This window comes from Caloenas nicobarica, chromosome 2, assembly GCF_036013445.1.
Source record: "Caloenas nicobarica isolate bCalNic1 chromosome 2, bCalNic1.hap1, whole genome shotgun sequence".
Lineage (NCBI taxonomy): Eukaryota > Metazoa > Chordata > Aves > Columbiformes > Columbidae > Caloenas > Caloenas nicobarica.
This window is the reverse complement of record NC_088246.1, coordinates 130406673-130428138: the sequence shown is the minus strand read 5'-3', so window position 1 is coordinate 130428138 and position 21466 is coordinate 130406673. Positions and strand designations below refer to the sequence as shown.

At 39.6% G+C, this 21466-nt stretch overlaps 1 protein-coding gene across 3 annotated transcripts in view; it reads left to right on the top strand.

Moving 5' to 3' along the window:
- Positions 1–21466, top strand: part of NCOA2 (nuclear receptor coactivator 2) — a 193223-nt gene that overhangs the window by 139843 nt on the left and 31914 nt on the right. For all 3 annotated transcript variants that reach the window (XM_065628012.1, XM_065628011.1, XM_065628013.1), the window contains 7 exons: positions 707–884; positions 2297–2482; positions 3368–3469; positions 3559–3699; positions 7115–7262; positions 9434–10703; positions 19603–19813. In XM_065628012.1, the coding sequence (XP_065484084.1) occupies positions 707–884; positions 2297–2482; positions 3368–3469; positions 3559–3699; positions 7115–7262; positions 9434–10703; positions 19603–19813 (2236 nt within the window). The remainder of the gene's footprint in view (positions 1–706; positions 885–2296; positions 2483–3367; positions 3470–3558; positions 3700–7114; positions 7263–9433; positions 10704–19602; positions 19814–21466) is intronic.

Sequence of the window (21466 nt, the reverse complement as noted above, 5' to 3'; positions counted from 1 at the left end):
GAAGTCTGTATGGGTTAATTTTTAATTGAATGCTTAGACCAAAAGCTTTAAATTTCAATGTATCCCCCTTTATCTGCTCATATGACATAAAATTAGAGCGGTGTATTCTGAAATATTTCTACCATGCACAGTCATGCTCTCTGCTCCCTTTGCCCTTCTCTGCTCTTAACCACTCGCATTCCTGGCTGTGTGGGGCCTCACTTCCATGAAGATGTGTTGCTGGGCATGCGGACAGAGCCTTTTTCTTTCTGCCAGTGTTTTCCTTGCCTTGTGCCAGCACATCTTCTGAAGTTTTCCTGGGATCAGTCTCCATGTGCTGCATGGCGGCGTGCACAGGCTCTGCGTTTAGCAGAAGCAGCTTCTGGTCTAGTTTTCTTACTTCATAGTCAGGCATACAGGTAGCAACCTCTTCCACTGTTTTGGTTTGTGTGTTTGGGGCAGGGTGGTGGTAGTTTGTTTTCATGTGTGGATTTCACTGGTTTGCAACATGTTCACATTTCTGTGCTTTTACACTGGTTTGATAGAAGTAGGATTAGTTGCACAATCTGAAATGTGTCCTTTGCTATTACAGACGAGAATATAAGAACTGGGATGCAGAAAGATTCATCTAAGTCTTCTGAAAGGAATATTTATTTTCTGGTTATCTTGTTAATCTGATTATTTGCTGTTCTGTCTCTCTCTCTGCTTAATTTTTTTCCCCCTTTAGGCCCTTGATGGGTTCTTCTTTGTAGTGAACCCAGAAGGTAATGTCGTGTTTGTTTCTGAGAATGTGACGCAGTACCTAAGGTACAACCAAGAAGAGCTGATGAACACAAGCATATATAGCATCCTGCATGTAGGGGACCACAATGAATTTGTCAAAATCCTGCTGCCAAAATCTTTAGGTATATTTCTTTTCCTCATATCATACCATTACTTATTTAACTTTGGTTTCATGAATCAGTGTTTCAATAACTTAAGTTAATGTCCTTCCCCTACTTACAGTTTCATCATATATGCTCTATTTATTTTTAATGTATGTATAGGCTGTATGAATGATTAATATTGTTCTCAAAAGCATCCTCCACTCTTTCCAGATTCATCTTTGTTAAAATTACACTTAGTAACTCTTGTTTGTTGATACTTTTAATGGATCTCCAGAGTAAATCACTGAAAGACAGCATTAGCTATGTGAACTCTCTATTAGTTCTCTATCTAGGCTGGTTATTCTAAGAATGGCCCAAGAAAGGGGGAATATAAAAGAAAAATCAGAAAACTCCTTATAGTAGAATTTTTATTGCAGTGTTTTCAGCCTCACCAATATTTACCCTTATCTTTAAAAAACTGTTTTTGTTAGTCACAGCCATTTTTGGATTCATCTTAATATTGGTTTTAATGGCATTCATTTTTGGAGGAGGTGAAAAGAAAGAGAAAGTCAATACTGGGCATCTCATTTACTCACAGCAGTTTAAAAAGTATTATGCAATTCACTTCAGCATTTTATGACTTCACTTACAAACCCCTGAAGAATCAAAAATGTAAATGGCCAAATCCCATAAATTACTGCCTTTATTGCATTTTATGATTGAAGAGGGCAAGTGACAAGTACTTTAAATACAACCCTGCTATTTCCTTGTGTGCTGTTACATTGATTCACTCTGACTGATGTCCAGTACCTATATTTGTGCGTCTCGGGATTTTGTTTCCTTTTTTACTTCTCTTAAGCACTGTGTTAGGCTTTAGTTTTATCCATCACTGCACCCAGGTCATTCTCATCCCTTCAGCCTTTCCCATTGTAGCTGAGACTGTGTTTCAATATATTCCCGATTGCATTGCTTCCTGGTTTTTTTTTTAATACCTGTTAGTTTCTTTTCTTTCTATTTCTAAACTGGACACAGATTTTTATACAATGCTGCCATGTCTTGTGTATTAATCACTTAAATTCAGTGGACAGATCCTACATACTGTCTTATTTCTTCCAGGCATATAGATAAACTCGATCTACCTAGTAGGCTTTTCACTGTGCTGCATAACTTTCACGTGCACCAATATTTAGACTTTTATCCTGCTTTTCTGTTATGCTGTTGTAAGTCACTTGAAAAAATACTTGATAGGTGAACAGGTTAGCAGTGCTCTTAAATACAAAAATTTTATAAATTACCATGTTATGTGCTCTAATATTAAAAATAGATTGTTGCTGTTAAACAAGCTTGTTTCCCGACCAGTTTGCAAAACACCTTGATTAATTTCCTGTGGATAAGCAGCAGAAATGACTGCTACCAGATTTATCTCACTATATGATCTTTGCTTTACTCAGTGAATGGTGGATCTTGGTCTGGCGACTCTCCTAGGCGTAATAGCCATACCTTTAATTGCCGGATGTTGGTAAAACCTCTTGCTGATCCTGAAGAATGCCATGATAACCAGGAAGCACATCAGAAATATGAAACTATGCAGTGCTTTGCTGTTTCTCAACCAAATTCCTTCAAGGAGGACGGTGAAGGTAATTACCACTTTCAGTTTGTGTTAATTTTCTCTTTCCGTGCTGTTGCGGGACAGCAGTTTCAGTGCAGTTGATAAAGTGAGGGGAAATTGATGAAGTAGCTTCTGAATCCTGAAAAATTGAAAAATTGTAAGGTTTTTTCTTTTTCATTTACCTGTAGAAATATACCTTCATTTGGATTGAGTGTATACACTTGCATGCACCTATTTCCTAAGCCAGTATAATTGAAGTTGACAGTAACGCTGTTTACATTAAAGAGATATCCTGGGTTTATATCACTGCAATTTTAAGAAGAATGTAGCTGGCTGGGAGGAACGTTTCAATGGGCAGGTTTTTGAATTCTTAGAAGACAATTGTGGTTCACCATTTCCTTTACCATTTACTACTTCAGCAGGTAAATTTCCTCAGATTATATTTTAAGTATTCAGATAAGTAAAAGAGGCTTATTGTGAAGATGCTTTCTCAGGGACGGCAAGCATTTGGGACATGTTTAAGAAATGTGGCTTAGAAGGTACAAAACAATGAGTGTTGAAGAAGTGTGCTCTCTGTGCATGCAGTATATTCTTTTTTATTACTTGTCTCCTGAGTGGTTGAGCTGCTACAGGTATATGCATAAACAGGTGCCAATAATTACGGGCTGTGGTGGAGTCCTTGAGAGTTTTTCTTCTTGAAAAGAAAATGAACCAACCTCTCCTGTGTTGTTTAAGGTTGTAGGAAATAATGAAGATGTAAAACCACTGAGTTCTGTCTGTCCTTTTATTGATACTAAATCTATTCTTTTGGTCCAGAAAGATTTATGGAAATTTTACAAATATTTCTGAATTCTTCATGGAAACAAAATCTTCCTCTTGTATACAAATTACTGAAGTAACTTTTTTCTTTAAGATTTGCAGTCTTGCTTGATTTGCGTTGCAAGAAGAGCTCCAATGAAGGAAAGGCCACTTCTTCCTTCATCAGAGAGCTTTACTACTCGCCAGGATCTACAAGGTATTGTGAAATAGGTTTTTTTCATGTCCTTTTTTTTGCTTCCCCCTCAAAGGGGAAATTGCTGTAACAAATATTTTATCTAATACCAGGCAAAATAACTTCACTGGACACAAGTACCATGCGAGCAGCTATGAAACCTGGCTGGGAGGATTTGGTGAGAAGATGCATTCAGAGGTTCCATTCGCAGCACGAGGGAGAAATATCTTTTGCCAAGAGGCATCACCAGGAAGGTTAGGTTTCATATTTTTAGTACTTTCTATATTTAAACTGTTTGTAATTTGTATCTGTTGTTTGTGATTTCTTTGTTATGTTTACATGGAGCAATCCAAGGCTACTGACAGTCCCTTTCTCAAACTGATTTGCCCAGTGCACCGATGGCTAACCTTTCTCCCTTTTTGTTTTAGCCTGCTTGTTATAACTGTACCATGTTGGAGGGTGCGTTAAATCTTCAAATTGTCTCAGTTGTTTTAGGAAGAAAAACCATTGTGTGTTGCCCACCAAATTACTACTCGTTATTCTTCAGAACCTCAGCTCACACATCGCAGTTCATTGACCTGTATTCTTTTTCTCTACAAAAATGGATTTTTACTGTCACATTTCCTGTGAGAAACATTCAGCATGAATTACCAAAGATGCAGCACTCATGCTATCTGGAAATGTCCATTGTTGTATTGTATCTAGCTAATAAGTGGTGTAGGATACACCACAAGCATATCTACTGAGTCAAGATAATGGTAGGTAAGGTGTAGGAGAGTGCTGCACAGTTTCTGTGGTAGTGACTGGGTGGGGATTTTTATTTTCCTAAAACCGTGATACTGCTAATTCTAGTAACAAAGATTGAAATAACTAAAACTAGCCTTTTATAGTCCACAGGAAAGTCCTTTCAAAACCAGTGGGGAATAACTGGAACATTTCCAGTGCAGGAGCATCATTCTTTGGATTCGTGTTTGTAGAACAGAGTTTACAGCTGGCCTGTAGCAAATAGTTGCCATGGTCGTTAGAGAACTGGCACACTGACTTGGAAACTGAATTGTAACTGGAACCTCAAATTATTCCACCAAATGTACAAAAAAAAAAAAGCTTTAGTCATACAGTGTTAGTTACATATTCTTTAATATGTTCTGCTTTCATGAAAACTTCAGGTTTTACGTTGGGAATGTGGGAACACAGAAATACTGTGATATTTTATGTAACAGTTTTTGGGGTATATACAGTAGGAGTGCTAAAAGTTCATAGCCCTATGCTGTGATTTCAGACAGAATTGAAGAAGGTGGTATGTGATTAAAGTTACAGTAGTGCTTTACAGAGCAGTTTCAGGTAAGGACGTGTCTGTGCCAAAGGTGATTTAGGAGTTTCTGTTATGGCATCTAGCCACTTGTTACTTCTGTCCCCTTCAAATGATTCCTGACCAAATTAGCAGCTCCTAAATTCAGTGCTGAGACTTGAGTGGGCCCTCTCTAAGCTATCTGTGAAGTGATAAAAAATACATGTGTTTTGGTGTTTACACTGTATCACTTTGCAGGAAAGGCTTAGGATCATTGTATAAACTGTAGAATTAGGCTAAATGAGGGGGCTCTTTACTTCTTGTGGAAGTGAAGACTCTTAAGTGATAAGAGGTGGAGGAAGAACCTCCAAATGGCTTTACTGCAAAGGATCCAGCACTGGAGAGGAATAACGGCCAGTAGTGTGGAGAAGAAAAAGAAGGCATCTCGTGGGTAGTAGCACCTTTGCACTTGACTCAGGAACCTCTTCCGGTTTTTTAAGTTGCGGTTTGAGAATAGAAGTGAAGAAAGTAACAGTCTCCTACATGTAATTCAGTGTTACGGTGCAGGGAGGGAGATCAGAGTTAGCTTGATAAACAAGGAAAAACTGCAAAGTTTTTGAATTAACTCTCAGTATACTAAGTGCAAAATATATGGTAAGTTTTTATTGGCCACAGTCAGAAAAATAGCATTTCCTCAAGAGGAATACGGAAACATTCTTGTTTGCTTAAAGAATTAGTTTGGAAAATGATTTAAGTGGAGATTTCACTTGTATCCTGTTGGCATTGAGTACTGGAATTTCCGGATGTGGTATATGCTTAAGTTAAGAGCTTTGGCCCTTCTGGTGCCCGAAGGTTAAACTGAAACAATGACATACCTAACAGTGAAATTTTGCTTTGTATTGTTTCACAGTTGTAGGTTTTTGTTTTTCTTTACATTTTTATGCTGAAAAACCCCTTCTGGTTGTTTAAATTGTGCTTCCTGTTTTCTCACTGCCTAAATAATACTTTAAAACCTTGCAGAACAATATATAACAGTGGGGGGGACAGGGAAGAAAAGCAATCGTAACCAGTCCTGCAAGGCTGAAAGTCTGGTAGCTCTGTAGAGGAGACTATTTAATAAAGCCACACTCAGAAAACTCTGTCATTTCATTACAGCAGGAAATATTAAAAGACAAGCAGTTAAATGAAGATCAGATTATACTGTTAATTAAAATTAAAAAAAAAAAAAAAGAAAAACAAAACAACAGAAAATGTGTATATATGAAAGAAATAGGAAATTAAAAGTATTTGTACTACTTCATTCCTGTTTTCTTCCTAAACAATTACATGACAATTCTGAAGTTAAGTATTTCATTCCTCCCCTATCTGCAATCCTAATGTAATAGTTTTTGGACTAAAATTAGAAAATGACCAGGCTTGTTTCATTGATGGCAAAGAGTGAACAGTAGAATAAACATTTGGAGATTTGCTTTATTGTAACTTGATTTTCATTTTTAATTAAAGAAATGTCACAGGGGTCTACAGAAGTTAGAGAATTGAATTTGTTGAAGTTCAGATTGACATTGAAAACTTAAAGGCTGCAGAATATGTGCAGAATATGTGCAGTGAAGTACATCCTAAACCTGAAGTGCAGTCATATTTAACAGTGGGGAAGGGTAGCACAGCCCCAGTTTTGGTTTAGGTAATTGTATTTGTAATTTGTTTGAGCTGTATATTTTTGTATTTGTTGTTTAAAAAGTAATAATTTCTTGTTCCAGTTCTTCTTATTTCTAGTTGTTCGTACATAAGAGATTTATGTACTTCTAAAATTAAAGAAGTAGGGAGAGTAACTGTTACAAGACAATTTAAGCAGACAATAAGAAGGAAAAGTTACAGTCTAATGGAAACAGATGATCTAGAAACTAAAGGCATTTATATTAATCATCATGATGTAGATGGTACAGATGAAAAATGTATGAGGAACAAAAGGAGTTAGACACGTAGTTAATAAAAAGTGAAATGGACATCAAGGACTTCTTAGTCCACTCCTGAAATATTCTATATTTCATAGTGTCTGCCCTGTTGTTGCTGTCACTCCTCGTAGGTATTCTTTTGATCACTCTGCAGTATGTGGGATCCTTTATGTTATATGCATCCCATCTATTTATTTTCAAAATTTTTCTTCTGTGGTTTTGTTTGTTATGTTTCTGTTTGTTTGTGGGGTTTTTGTTGTTTGTTTGGGGTTTTGTTGTTTGGTTTGGTTTGGTTTTTGTTGTTTTGTTTCAATTTTGTTTGGTTTTGGTGTCAATGCTGATGGATTTAGAACATCAGATGTTGAGTGACTAAACTACCAGTACTATAGTTTCTCATTAATTTAATTCTGTTCTTTTGCTTGCTTGCAGTGCTGAGGCAGGGACTAGCGTTTAGTCCTGTTTATCGGTTTTCCTTGTCTGATGGCACTATCGTTTCTGCCCAAACGAAGAGTAAGCTCATCCGTTCTCAGACGACTAGTGAACCTCAGCTTGTAATCTCCTTGCATATGCTTCACAGGTAATCCTGACCGGTTTAGTACGTCCACACTCTGTAGAGGGACAGGGAAAGTACAGAGTTTCTCAAGCGAATAGGTTGTTCAAGGCTGATAGACCTTCACTTGACCTGGAACTGATAGCACAAAACCAAAATTAAGTTTTTGAAATCAGTGCTTACAGCAGGAAAAGATTGTAAGATTATTTCAGAATTTAAAAATGATGTGCTGGAGTTTCACATCAAGATTTTCCATTAAACATCCAAAATTTCCCTTAATCTCATGTTCTTAATTTCAATATTTTAATTTCCTGTATTTTGCATAGTAGACACAAGAAACTTTCCAAATGTAATTAAATCTAGGAAACTTTGAAGGGTTAAATTCCTGTAGTTCACAGTCAGTCATATGTTGGGCCTGGGTCTTCTTTAAGTAATGTGTTACAATTATTAGAACTGCATATTAGACAAACCACGTATTTTAACCCTTTGTCTCTCTTCATTCTTTTCTGGTAGCTTTCGCATGCCCAATGCTGAGAAATGCCACCACTGTTGTTTTTTTTTTTTTTTTCGAAGTCACAGGCAAGAATATGATAAAGTCAGGGATAAGTAATCACTGACCTCAGAACTTCAACGTAAAATTGAAATTAAGTCGTTGCATGGCCTGGTATATTTGTGTCAGATTTTTTTTTAGGTTTTATTTGCTGATTATAATTACAGTGTTGTTTCCCCGTATCCACAGTATCACTTTTTTGAGAGGAAGAAAACAGCTCTAAATGTTATTAAAACTGAAACCATTTTACAGAGATGGTAGATTTGGAAATTGACCTGACCAAAAGCTGCCTGAAATTTGTTTTCTTTGGCTTTGCTGAGTACACTTGGTATTTCATGAAGTGCTAGATTTTAAATTTTAAAGAGCACCATTAATTTAAAAATGGTACTTGGAAATATTCTTGCTTTTTTTAGCAGAACACTGGTACTATTGTATTTGTAATAAGGTTTTGCAAACCCACCTCTCCTTTTATAGTTAATGTTGATCATCTTTGCCTCTGTACCTAAGGTAACAAATACAGAGTAACAAGCTCCACTATGTGTGTTTCAGTTCTTTCCTGCTTTAGCAAAATGCAAAGGTTTATCTGCACTTATCCTGTGCAAGTAGGAATTTTTTTGTCTCATCAAAAAGACATACTAGGAAGGTTCCATTAGTATTTGTTTTTGGAAGTCCAGAGTTGATGTGATTTTTCTCAGAACCTCATTTTTTTTCTTCCTAATCTACTTGACTCTGTCTCTTTTATAGCTTTTAGCATTTGGGAATATGTCTGATTTTTCTGATTTCAGTTTAGCACAGAAGTGAAAAGTATATTATGTCCTCCCATAAACTAATTAAAATCTACCGAGGAAAAGAGAAGTGACCTTCAGGTGCTCTCACAAGAGCTTTTTCTCTGTGTGTGTGTGTGTCTCTTCTGTTTCCTCCATCTTACAGCCTACATCTCCAAAATATGAGTTTCAGCTCCTATGTGTGCGGTTTTTCTCTTTCTTCTCCTCTTTTCCTGAATGCCCATGCAGGACTGGATTGCTAACAGACTGTTCCCATTCTGAAGTTGTATCCAGTAGTTCTCTTGGCTCACATGCTGTTTTGGAGCAGTATCGAAATACTCTGGCAGTGTAGAAATGTGACTTTTTCAACTATCTTTTCACTATGAACTTGGTGGGCAAATAGCCCACTCCGGCCTTGCAGTGAGGCTAACTCATAGAAATTCAAAACTCCAGCAAACAGCTGTCCACAGCTGTCTCTTAAAACATGTATTTGTTTGGGTCATATGTTTCAGATGAGATTTCTGTCAGTTCTAGAAGTTAGCTCTTGCCAGATTGTAGAGGAGAGACATACATTAAAGGGAAGAGAGTCTGAAATTGTAACCTATCTGCATTTCTAATGACTGTCATTTAAATGAGGTATAATTTTGTTTTTCCTCTCTTCCGCTGATTTGTTAATGAGATGCTGAAAAACCATACTGTTAATGTGCAGCCGTGTTGAGAGTTGCATATCACTTTTGTCAAATTGTCAATTTGTTTATAATTGTAGGTTTGTTGTGTTATTGTAAAGCAAGGTTTGGGGTTTTGCTTCTTTTTCTGTAATGTAATTGCAAGTTGGCCACTGTAATTTTAGCTAATGGGTTCTTTTTCTTCCCCTCGCCACATAGAGAGCAGAATGTCTGTGGAATGAATCAGGATTTGACTGGACAAGGAATGGGGAAGATCCTGAACCCAATTAGCTCCAGCAGCCCTGCCCATCAGGCCATGTGCAGTGGGAACCCAGGTCAGGATATGACCATCAGTAGCAATATAAATTTTGCCATAAACGGCCCAAAGGAACAAATGGGCATGCCAGCAGGCAGGTTTGGTGGTTCAGGGGGAATGAACCATGTGTCAAGCATACAAGCATCCACTCCTCAGGGTAGTAACTATGCACTAAAAATGAACAGCCCCTCACAAAGCAGCCCTGGCATGAACCCAGGGCAGCCAAACTCTATGCTTTCCCCGCGGCATCGTGTGAGCCCTGGAGTGGCAGGAAGCCCTCGCATCCCACCCAGCCAGTTCTCCCCCGCAGGAAGCCTGCATTCCCCCGTGGGAGTCTGCAGCAGCACAGGAAATAGCCATAACTACACCAACAGTTCCCTGAACGCGCTGCAGGCCCTCAGCGAGGGCCACGGCGTTTCTCTGGGATCCTCGTTGGCTTCACCTGACCTAAAAATGGGAAACTTACAGAATTCCCCTGTGAATATGAATCCTCCCCAGCTAAGCAAGATGGGAAGTCTGGACTCTAAAGACTGCTTTGGACTATACGGGGAGCAATCAGAAGGTACAACTGGACAAGCAGAGAGCAGCTGCCATTCAGGAGAACAGAAAGACAGCGGCGATAGCAACATGCCACCGGTTGTCAGTGGTGAGAGACCTGATGGACAGAATAAACTGCATGACGGAAAAAGCCAGACAAAGCTCTTACAATTGCTGACCACCAAATCAGATCAGATGGAGCCTTCGCCTTTGTCCAGTACCATGGGAGATGTTAGCAAGGACTCCACGGGAGCGTTGCCTGGGCCTGGTTCATCACACGGAACCTCGCTCAAGGAGAAGCATAAAATTTTGCACAGACTATTGCAGGACAGTAGTTCTCCTGTAGATTTGGCCAAGCTCACAGCAGAGGCCACAGGCAAAGAACTGAGCCAGGAGTCCAGTAGCACAGCTCCTGGTTCAGAGGTGACTGTTAAACAGGAGCCAGCGAGTCCTAAGAAGAATAATAATGCACTACTTCGCTACTTGCTAGATAAAGATGATACTAAAGATATTGGTTTACCAGACATACCCCCAAAACTGGAGCGGTTGGACAGTAAGACAGACCCTTCCGGTAGCACAAAATTAATAGCTATGAGGACGGAGAAAGAAGAGATAAGCTTTGAGCCTAACGAACAGGTAAGCGAATCTTTGCGTTACATGTGAATGAGATGTTCTAGGCCTGCATTCCTGCCATCTGAATTTCTTCCAGACTTCCTCTAAGAATAATTTCTCGACACTTTAAGAGGCTGTTACCTGTCTCTTGACATCCAGTCTTCACTCAAATTTCCAGTTGGGGTTGCTGAATTGTGATCATCGCTCTGTTTGAAAAAAACAGACTCTGCCTGGGAGGAGATGGATAACACAGGGACTGAACGCTGGGGAACCTTTCCCAGCTGGTAGTCAGATGAAGAGAAAATACTTCTAAGTGTTGGTTAATGCTATTAATAACTTATTGACAGCTTCTCCCATAGGCTGTTGTGGAACTGCTGTGGGCTGGATGGGCTCTTGACCCAGCCCAGCATAGCAACTACACTTCTCCCATCTAGAGCAGGTTCATGCTCAAGGACAGGAGCTGTTTAAAAGGACTGATACCAACTTTGCATTGCTGGTCTTTGTGCTGTACTTGACCTGCAAATTAAAATCAAGGCAAACAGAATTTCCTTGTTTCTGTGCCAATTAAGGGGGGGGTTGTTGTTTTGAGTTGTTTTATTTTGATGTTTGGTTTTTTGTGGTGGGTTTGTTTTTTTTTTTTTACTTGAAAGTTTTTATATTCAACCCCAAGTTCCTCCGGAGGATTAATTGTTCAGTGCAGAGGTTATCTGCATTGAATTTTGCATTCAGAATTTCTCTGTGTTGTTGCCGTGCTGCACAACATACTAATAAATTCTATGTTCTTAAGACCTATGCTAAAAATTATTATTTCACTTTCAAAAAGCACCGGGTTCACATGGCCCAGAACGCTCCAGTTTTCAGAGGTTTGCAAGAAAAAGGGACACAGCAGAAGCAATTTGCCACTGCAATATTACTGTTTATTTTATTTATAAAATAGGTAATTAAAATGTCAATTTCAGTATAAGGCATTTTCTGGGGAGTTAATAACTAGCTGGAGTTAATGATCCTTAGCTTTGTCCTACACTATCAACTCCCACAGCTGGTCATTAATTCCTAGGCAGTGCCCTGTGCTTGAAGCCTTAATTTGTAAATCATGATCAGATCATACACTGTAAATGTTCATGACTCTCTCATTCACAGCCATATCCTTCACTTTTAAAATATTGTGTGTTTTTAATGTGCAGATTGGGTTTGAACTTGTTTATTTTTGTGAATCCATTTTATTTTTATTATTCTATGTGTATGAATACATAATTTTTATATTTTCTGTAGTGTATTTTGAGGCTGAGGAGAGACAGATAACATTTTTCTTAGCCCTAAGTCACAGCACTGGATTTTTTTTTTATTTTTATTTTTTTTACTTTGCCCTTTTGGCAGTTTCTAACCAGTAGACAGTTCTTTCAATGGCAGTTATAACCACAAAACATAGAGGCCAAACATGCCACTACAGTGTGGACACAGCATTGTTAAAATCTCAGTTATCCAGACATCTCCTAAGGTTACTTCACTTCTTGTCTTTCAACAGAATTTGACAGCTATTGCTATTATGTAGGAGCAATTGTGGTTTTTCAATCCTTCTAGGGGGAAACTGAGCCAAATTAGACTAATTTGTACAGGGATTAGTCCTCAAGCCTGGATATTAGTTTAGTTCTGAATACAGCTACTACTTTGTAATGCCTGTAGAGGGAGGGCTTAGATTCTCTGTGAGAACTTAGGCTTTGTTAGGCTAGAAAAACACAGCTATCAAGAAATTCACAGCTAAACTGGCAAGAATAAACTGTTGTACAAATATTTAATGGATTTCAATTCTTAGTTCAGATCCTATACATTGAAGTAAATACTGGATTGAAGGCAGAGATCCTTCAGTCCTCTGTATTTGATACTGGACAAAAACATAGAATTTGGTAATCACAAAAAAAAATTGTGTCCAAGTAGATCAAAATTGTGGCTTTCAGATAGTTTACTCCCCAAGAATTAAATTCCTCTGGAATTTAGCTGTTTAGTCCAGGTAGTCCTATGAGCTCCTTTTATCGTTGATGGAGAAATGGAAAAATAGACTCCAAATTTTTTTTTTAATGTTATGTTATGCAAATGTGTGCCCAAATTGGGAAGGTAAGCTGCTCCTTAGTGATGTTCTCATTGACTAGTGGTAGCCTGGATGGCTAGTTTAGACTAGGTGCCTTTTTCATGACTAAAGATAGCTAAGTTGCATCTCACCTTAAATGTAAACACGTAACTTATAAGGATGACTTTAAAGAGACTTCAGTGTATACAAGCATTGCCAGCCTCAAGCATTAGAAACTCAGGTCCCCAGTACTATGAACTTTGTAAAGTGAATATTCATTTTTTTATTTTTAGGCTTCATGTTTCTGAGGTCAGGGGAGGGAGTTGAGGGGTTTGGAATATGAACACTGGATGTATCGCCTTTTCTTAAAATTTGAAGACAAGAGATTGTCTCCCAGGAGAGAGGGAACTGGAGGTACAGGAAGGTCCAGGAGTTGGGGCTGTTCAGAAAACCACAAAGCAGTGCAGGGGTCGTGATGAAGTGGTGAGGGCTGAAGTGCTGGGGAGAAGCCAGTCCTGCAGCTGTGATGGAAGGCTGCTGGATAATGACAGAAGGGTTTTTCTTGCTCCCGTTGGTTGTAAATAGAGTTTTAAAACCTATTTAAAATGCCGTGAAACCTGGAGCTGAATAAACAGAAGTCTGACGTGGAGTAGGAGAGGAAATAGCGGGGAATATAAAATAGTGTAAGCATTTAGCTAGCTGAAGGCCAAGCCTTTAAACAAATAACCACTTTACCCCAATTATAAAAATCACTGAAAATATTTAGCATCAGAAACTCTTCAGCTTTGGAAGATGGTCTCCCACAGGAAGTGTCATTGCCTAAATTTAGATCAAAGCTGGAACTATTTAGTACAAGACCAGAACACAGATTCTTGTGCTAAATTCTTCCATCCTCCTGCATCCTTCCCCCCCTCTTCTTCCTCCCATATGTAAAAATTAGCCATGTGCTTGTGTTACCTGTTTTGCAGGATTATTTAAAACTTCTTCTCCCTGGGGAATGTTGTATTTTTAAGTAGTCACTGGAGTGTGCAGTTTCTCTGGAAAGCGGAGCGGAGCGGCGCTGGGCTGGCCTCTGCAAGGGGCATCGGGCTGCTGGGAGGCAGCAGAGCCATTGCGTTTGTTCCTTTTGCTTTTGGTGTGACTTTCTGAGCAGGAAATGCTTTGAAGTGCACCACTGCGCTAAAAATAGCGGTCTTCTAGGTAGAGTGTTTAAACATACACTTCTGCAGAGAGCAGCAACCGACAGGAAGCCTTTCTCAAATGGCAGAGAATATTTCCAGCGCTGCCGTACCTTTTTCCCTTCCTTGGTGGGATGATGGTTATCAAGCTCTATTAGGGTGATTGCTGTTCCAGTTAAGGCAGCTGTGGGGGAGAGGATGAAAGAGAGACCTGCTGGGGAGGCTCAGCAGGGCTTTTCCTACAGCACCAACAGTAGTAGGACTTGCTATCAAGCACCACGAGGGTTCATGCTGTTCTCCACTGTTAGAAAGGGAAGGCAGTGGAAACATGAGTCCTGATTAGCCACAGGTGTGTCCCTCTGCAGTAAGCCTGCCTTCCTCCACTCTCCTTGCCCCTCGTGGGGCTGTGTGGTGGGACTTCATCCTGCACATTCCTTCCCTGTTCACTGCTGCTTGTGCTGTCTCTCACAAAAAATACCCCTCGCCGTGCTCCTGGCTGCAGCCAGCACACGGTGCCACTGGTGAGGAGCAGCCCATGTGGTGGTCAGCAGCTGGTCAGATCTGCCGAGGACGGGCGAACAGCCTGAGGGGAGGAGAGTGAAAGTGTAGGGTTATGTCAGAGAAACGTCATGCACTGAACAGTGTTGGGTTTTGCCTTGCTAAAGAAACATTTTGTTTAGCACTATTGTTTTGCACTGCAAAACTCTTCTGTAAAATTGGGTATGGATTCTTATGTTCATATAACAGACAAAGAAACCAAGACATAGAATTTTGAAATAGCTTACTCTGTGAGAAAATGCTTGGCATAATGTAGAATAAAATACTTACCTCTGTTAGTGTACTTTCCTCTTTTGTTAGCCAGTAGACAATATAGACAACCTGTTTGTCTGACAGAGACTTTGCAATGCCACAGTCTCTCCCAGTACTGTTCCAGAAATCATCTTAAGTGTGTACCTTTTTGTCCTAAAACTTAGAAACTGCTCTGGTGTTCCTCACACACTTTATCAACTCTGCTCTCTTCTTGCTTTGTGTGGAAACCAGTATCTTCCCAATAATAAAATATTTTCTGTACTCATGCCTCTCATCTTCCAAAAACCTACTTCTTGATGTCCAGAACCATTAAATTCATGAAGGACATTGGTTTCTTCTTGATCAAAACCTTAGAATGAGGATTCCATTTTCTGAATGTCTTTCAATTAGGGTTCTGTTTCCACAAGCTAGTAGTAGATTAGCCTGATAATATAATGGGATTTCTAGCCAATTGTTTGTTTAATGCAGTTACCAAGGAGAAAAAGATGACATCGATTCCACTTCTGATTTACTTTTCCCCTTTTTTTTTTTATAATCCTTTAATTTATGGCCAGTTTGGAGCAGGGATTTGGTTTTGTTTACCTTGTATGACCAAATGTTTTGCCCATGCTACAGGTGTAGCTAATGAGCTAACTTGGAGTTTACATAAGGCAGGTATAGTTTCAAGTTGTGTCCCCACCAAAAGATATCCTGTTGTAAGGAAAAAGTTTCAGATGCTTTTAACACATGTGATCATAAATGAAATGTAGATTTCTATGAAATTTGGAATACAGGGTCTCAGTGCAAGCTGTGGGCATTGTCAGTGCTGGAAGAGAGATCTCCAGAGAGTTTAGGATCTTATCCAGTCCTTTACAATCCATGGAAGGTAGACTTGACATAGCAACTTTTGTAAACCAGACTTCATGTTGAGGTGTAACTGCCTTTCAGTAAGCAGTTAACACTTTATCTATGTTTCTCAACGTGATGATGATAAGTACTTCGAAAGCAGGTTAGTTTTTCAAATGCAAAAATATTTCTAAGCACAATTTGTCTTATGTTTTCTGGTGCTTAGTGTCCCAGTTATGCAGAGATTGTTCTAATTGCGTTGCTTAGAGATAGTGAAAATATGTGCACGAGAACTTTCTTCCGATGCTTAGCACTTTATCAGGCACTTTTTTTAATTCATGATAAATAATTGTGTTACAGGGAGGTTAGGGATGTACCTTCTATTTACATAAAGTTCAATTTAGACTACTAACAAAATAAATACAGAATACATAAATAAAAGAAAAATCCCATGAAACTAACCAAGTAGATATTTTAATGCTGGTTTCTGCACATATGGTGTCATTTGAGGGTGAGTCTGGAAAGACTTAGGCTAAGATCTTAGCTTGGTGTTAATCCTAAATCTGTCTTAGAAATTTTGGAGCAGTTGAGAACCCTCATCTCATCAAAAAACAAAGATTAAATATTTGATATTAATTATGTTACGCAAAAAAAGGAAGGTTATGTATTTGTGTTTTTATAATGCATCTGTTGTGTCTGGCCTTTCTTCGCCACTTCCTGAGAAGAATTAAAAGCATCTTGGGGAGTGCAGTTTTCTGACACATTTGGATCAATATGTTCTTCTCTGGCTTTGTTTTGGGGGTTTTTGATTTCGTTTTGGTTTTTTGGGGGGGTGTTTGTTTTTAATACATCTGATGTTTAAACAAAGAATTGCAGTAGCCAGAATGTTTAAAAAAAAGTATGGGAGGAGGGGAAAAAAACCCCCATAAAGTCCCACACAAAACCAAACAAAAAAAACCCTGCAGCATATAAAACTTCCCTTCACTGTTGTCTGAAATATGCTTAATGAAGGCCACATGTCTTAATTCCCCCAAAGAGTATTGAGTCATCCTTCTATAATTTATGGTGCTCTACATCAGTTTCCTCCACTGGATCTTGCACTCTTCTTGTACCAGATCTTCCAGCGCTCAAAATACATCTCCTATAAACATCGCTCACAACTGTCTCTTGGAGCACCTTTTTGAATCTGCTTATCACCTGTCCACACAATGACTTATGCTTCCTATAAGCACACTTGCTTCCTCCTGGCTCTACATTTTCTGTTGATGTGCCTTGTCCACCCAACTGCTCGTAAGTGCCTGGAAGGCAGCAAGTCAGCGAGGGGATTTGCCAAGAGCAGGTAATGTCGGACCAACCTGGCTTCCTCCTGCAAGAGGGTAGCAGGATTTTCGGCATGAGAGAAGCAGTGTATGCCTTGTGTCTTGGTTTGAGTAAGGCTCTTCGGCGCTCTGATGCATGGCATTCTCATAAACAGATTAGAGATGCATGGTCAAGACAAAACTTCTGAGTGGGTAGGAAGCCCTTTGGAAATCCTTACACAGAAAGTAGTTGCTTAAGGATTCATTGTCAAAACGGAGGTGCTGCAGGAGCTCATGCAGCATCTAGAGCCTGCTCAGTGTTTGATCCGGTGAGAGAACAGAGGTTACCTGTGGTAAAGCTGCGTGTGACACGCGCATGTCTGCAAATATACTGGAGGATGGAATTCAAATTCAGCTGCAACCAGGAGATATGGAGGAAAAAATCTTAGGAGAACATTCAGGATGAACAAATTATTTAGTTGAAAATAACATCACAGACTTTAAAAAAAAAAAAAAAAGAGGAGACAACTGGCTAGATAGGACTTGGACTTTTTCAGAGCTGTATCTAGGGATCATAGTGAGCACAAGGTGAGAATCCATAATGTCATGTAATTAAAAAAATCGCAGCCTCTTCTGGAATATACCATCAGTGTGTACTATGTGTACATTTTTTCCTATACTCAGCAGTTATAAGGTTTCATCTTGAGTTCTCCTTCTGGACCTGGCACTTCAGCAAAAGTGTGGATCAACTGAAGACGGTCCACGGGAACAGCAAGAGTAATGAGAGGTCTAGAAAGCGGGTTGTATGCTGAAGAAAATTCAACAAGTTGAGATAACTAAGTAACTTCAGCTTAAAGGCCAAAGAGGCATGTTTTCAAATACAGAAAAGGTTAGAAAAAGACAAGAGAACACAATTTGTTCTCCAGATTCAAAGTACAAGAGGAAGTAAGGGCCTAAACTTCAGTGGGGGAGATTTTGCATTTACACTGAGGAGAAAAACTCAAATAGTAAGGATGGCAGAGTGCTGAAACCAATTCCCTGGGGAAGCTGTGGATTTGCTGTCACTGGATGCTTTTAAGAAGAGGCTATATGAACTTCTGTAGGGAATGGCATACACTGATTTTACCTTGAGGCTTTAAACTTCTTCTAGTCCTATGATTCTATGATTTCCTACCATTTTGCCAGTAACACCAGCCTTCAGATCACCCAAATGCTGCTTTTTAACTGAGTAAACTCCTTTCTCTTTTCCACCATATATTCCAATCTGTAAGACTAGGAGGTGATGTGGAAGGAGTAAAGAGTAATACCGTGTCTATCTGCAGTCAGTTATCCAAAAAAAGGTATGTAGAGATATAACCTCGAGGCATCTCAGCTTCCTGTGGATAAAATAGCTGGGCTTCCCAGGAGCAGGTTAGCTGTGGCAGCAGGAGTTTAGCCCAGACTAATGTGCAGAGCTTCCTAGCTAGGCTGGGAGAGCCTTGGTAAGTAGTTTAAAGCCGCCTCAGGTATTTCTACATTATCCTGGGATCTGTGATGTAAGCTTGCTCTCAACAAGTAACAAGTTCACAATGTGGTGGCAGGACAAAAAAGAACAGGAAGAATTGTATTTCAGTTGTGTGCATGTTTGTGGTGGTTTTTCTCGGTTCCCCATCCTTCACGGCTGGCTGCTTACTCTCTGCCTCTCTTCCGTCATTGCACATTTTCTAACAAAGGCGCTGGTTTTGAGTAGGTCTTTGTTACAAATACTGTCATGAAATGTTTCTTGTGCCTCTTGGTGGTAACTGAGACTGGACTGCCTGTTTGTAGTTATTACCCAGAAGAACTCTAAAAGTCTTACCTATTTAAAAGTTTAAGATTGGAGAATATACTTGTATTAATTTCCAAATTTCAGTGAGAAAAGGATGTATTTCTGAGTGTTTGTGGACAGAGAAGCTGACCAAAAAAAACTGGTTAAAATCAATTTTTTCTTTTTAAGAAAAACTTGCAGGTCAGTATTTATGTTAGTATGGGATGAACTTTTTTTTCCCCATCTTTATTTCATGGTAAGTTTCTACTTAATTGATTGCAACTAGATAACTAGATTTCTCCTTTTTTTTTTTTTTTTTTTTTCTTACTGTAGAGAAGTTATTTTCACTGATTTTGGAAGTTGTGAGCAAAATAAATTCCTAAATCTAGTAAATAGCTGACAGTTTTTTATTTCTAGGACTTCATTGAAAAGTGTATTTCTTGCCAGTTAACTTACATAGTTATTCATTGTTAAGGTTTTGAATGTAACAAGGAAAATGCATGTGGGGAATTGTTTTAGCCATGAAGCAACTTTTCCATCATATGCTTTTAATCAAGTCATAAAGAGACTAGAAATATGACTGTGGTGAAAGGAATATTGGTTATACCTACATGAACCCCTATCTTTATCACTGTTGGATCTCTTCCCCTGCCAAATTATCCCTGCTGTTTGCACCGGCCACAGAGTGCACAGGGAGAATCTCCCCTTGGCCTGAGGTACAGATCGCGCAGATTCATACGTTCCGATGCTGGGGTTTTGAAGGGGTGCCAGTGCCACACCGGGCTCCCCAAATGCAAGGCAGACAAGCCCTCACAGTCCCCTTTCACCAACTTTGTGAGCTTCCTCCACATCAAGCTTCTTGCAGGAAAGGTTGTGGGCTGCCTGGCTCGGCGTGAGGACGTCTACCGCAGGAGAACAGCGACCTGTACTGTGGGTTTGTGCTTTTTATTTTTAATTGCAGCCAGGCAGTGAGTTGGATAACTTGGAGGAGATTCTGGATGACCTGCAGAACAGCCAGTTACCGCAGCTTTTCCCGGATAGCCGCCCCGGTGCGCCAGCGGGCTCGGTGGACAAGCAAGCCATCATCAATGACCTCATGCAGCTCACCAGTGACAGCAGCCCCGGCTCGGCCGTGGCTGCCCAGAAACCAGCAATGAGGATTTCACAGAGCAGTGAGTCCGCAGTGTTGGCCAAGCTTGCGAACCCCCGAAAAGGTGGCGATACCCCCGGGTGGGCGGGGGAGGAACCGGGCAGCCCCTGGTCATGGTCTGGCCTTGCGTGGTGATGGAGCGCCATCTGCGGTCGTCCCATTTCCAAACGCGTGCGGAAGTTATGTCCTAATTCACTCAGCACCCTGCAAGTCTGCACCCTCTGAGGAGTTTTAAGGGGTACCCTCAAAATAAATTGCACATCCCCTGCTGTGGCTATAGGTGTTACTGCTGTTGCAGGGACTTGGGCATGGAGAGCTCAAGCATTTTGTTGTGATGCAGATCAGTCCTTTCCAGCAGCTCTTTCAGTAAAAGGGGCGAGAGAGGCTTTTCTAAGCGTGAAGGAGAGTCCTCTTCTAAAACCACAAGATTAATAGAAAGACATATGATTAAGAGGAGTTGCCCGAGTTTAATTTGAAATTGTGGCTTTTAATTGAGTCACTTCTAGCTGACAGTGTTTCTTAACTTTATTAATTAACTTAGAGATCAACGTTGAAATGTTGGTCTGCCACCATAGAATAATGGAAAGTGAGCAAGACAGGAGTCTTATCAGCTACAAATAGCATAAAAAGCCACTGCTTCATTTTTTAATCCTGTTGTCCAGGATGGCAGCATCTACTTACTCCTTAAACATACACTGGTGGCTTTTTTTTACAAAACATAGGGCTTAGATAATCTTTTTAGCCATTCTGATGTTATTAAAATAGCACTGTGCTGCTTTCAAATGAACTCAAATTATTACTTAGAAATGTTTATATGAATGTTGATATTACTATTAATAATAAATATTAATGTTTAAATTCATATTAAACCCACTACAGATCCTTAAATAATCAGTTGTTATCAATGTTGCTCAGAGAAAGATGCTTGTATTTAATTGTAGTCATTTTTGTAAGTATGGGGATACTAACAGTAGCAGCACGTAAGTCAGAAGGAAGTCTCTGTGCATCTGAAATCTTTAGCATATTCTTTCTGAAGAAAGGTCTCCTGGTTCCTTCCACTGTAACCTTTTGGCTTTCCAGAGTTAACCTGGCTTTAAATCTGCTTTCAAAGCTACTGGCAGTACAGTAGCAGTATGATTGTAAATGAGAGTATCTTGGTGGTTAGCAGCACTTCTGTCAGAGCAGCGTCCTGTTTCCCATGTAAATTAAAGCCCTTAAAACTTTTTTCGCCCAGCTCAGTCCTGTGTCTGTGCCTGATTCCCCTAGGGAACTTCTGCCTTGTTTTCAGTAGAAGAGCTTACAGAAAACAGGTGCACCGAAATAGTGGGTGGCATCTCATATGCTCACAGCAAAGCAATGTAGAATGGATGTCAAATTATATACTATTCCAAAAGAGGTTTGTGGGGTGTTTTTTGGTTGGTTGTTTTTTTCCTGAAGAAATAAGCAGCTTTCATTTTACAGATTTTACATGAAAACACTTCAAATATTTTTATCTGTTTAACAGGAAAAAAAAATACTTGAAAGCTGCTAGATTTGCCAGATTGCTAGAGTTTGTTGTGAGGGGAACAGGGAGCCTCCTTCAGTCCTGTCCTGACCAAGAGTAGAGTATGTGATCTGAGCAGCATCACGTCTCATCAACTGTGTTACTGTTTTGTGCTGCATTTCCAGCTTTCCT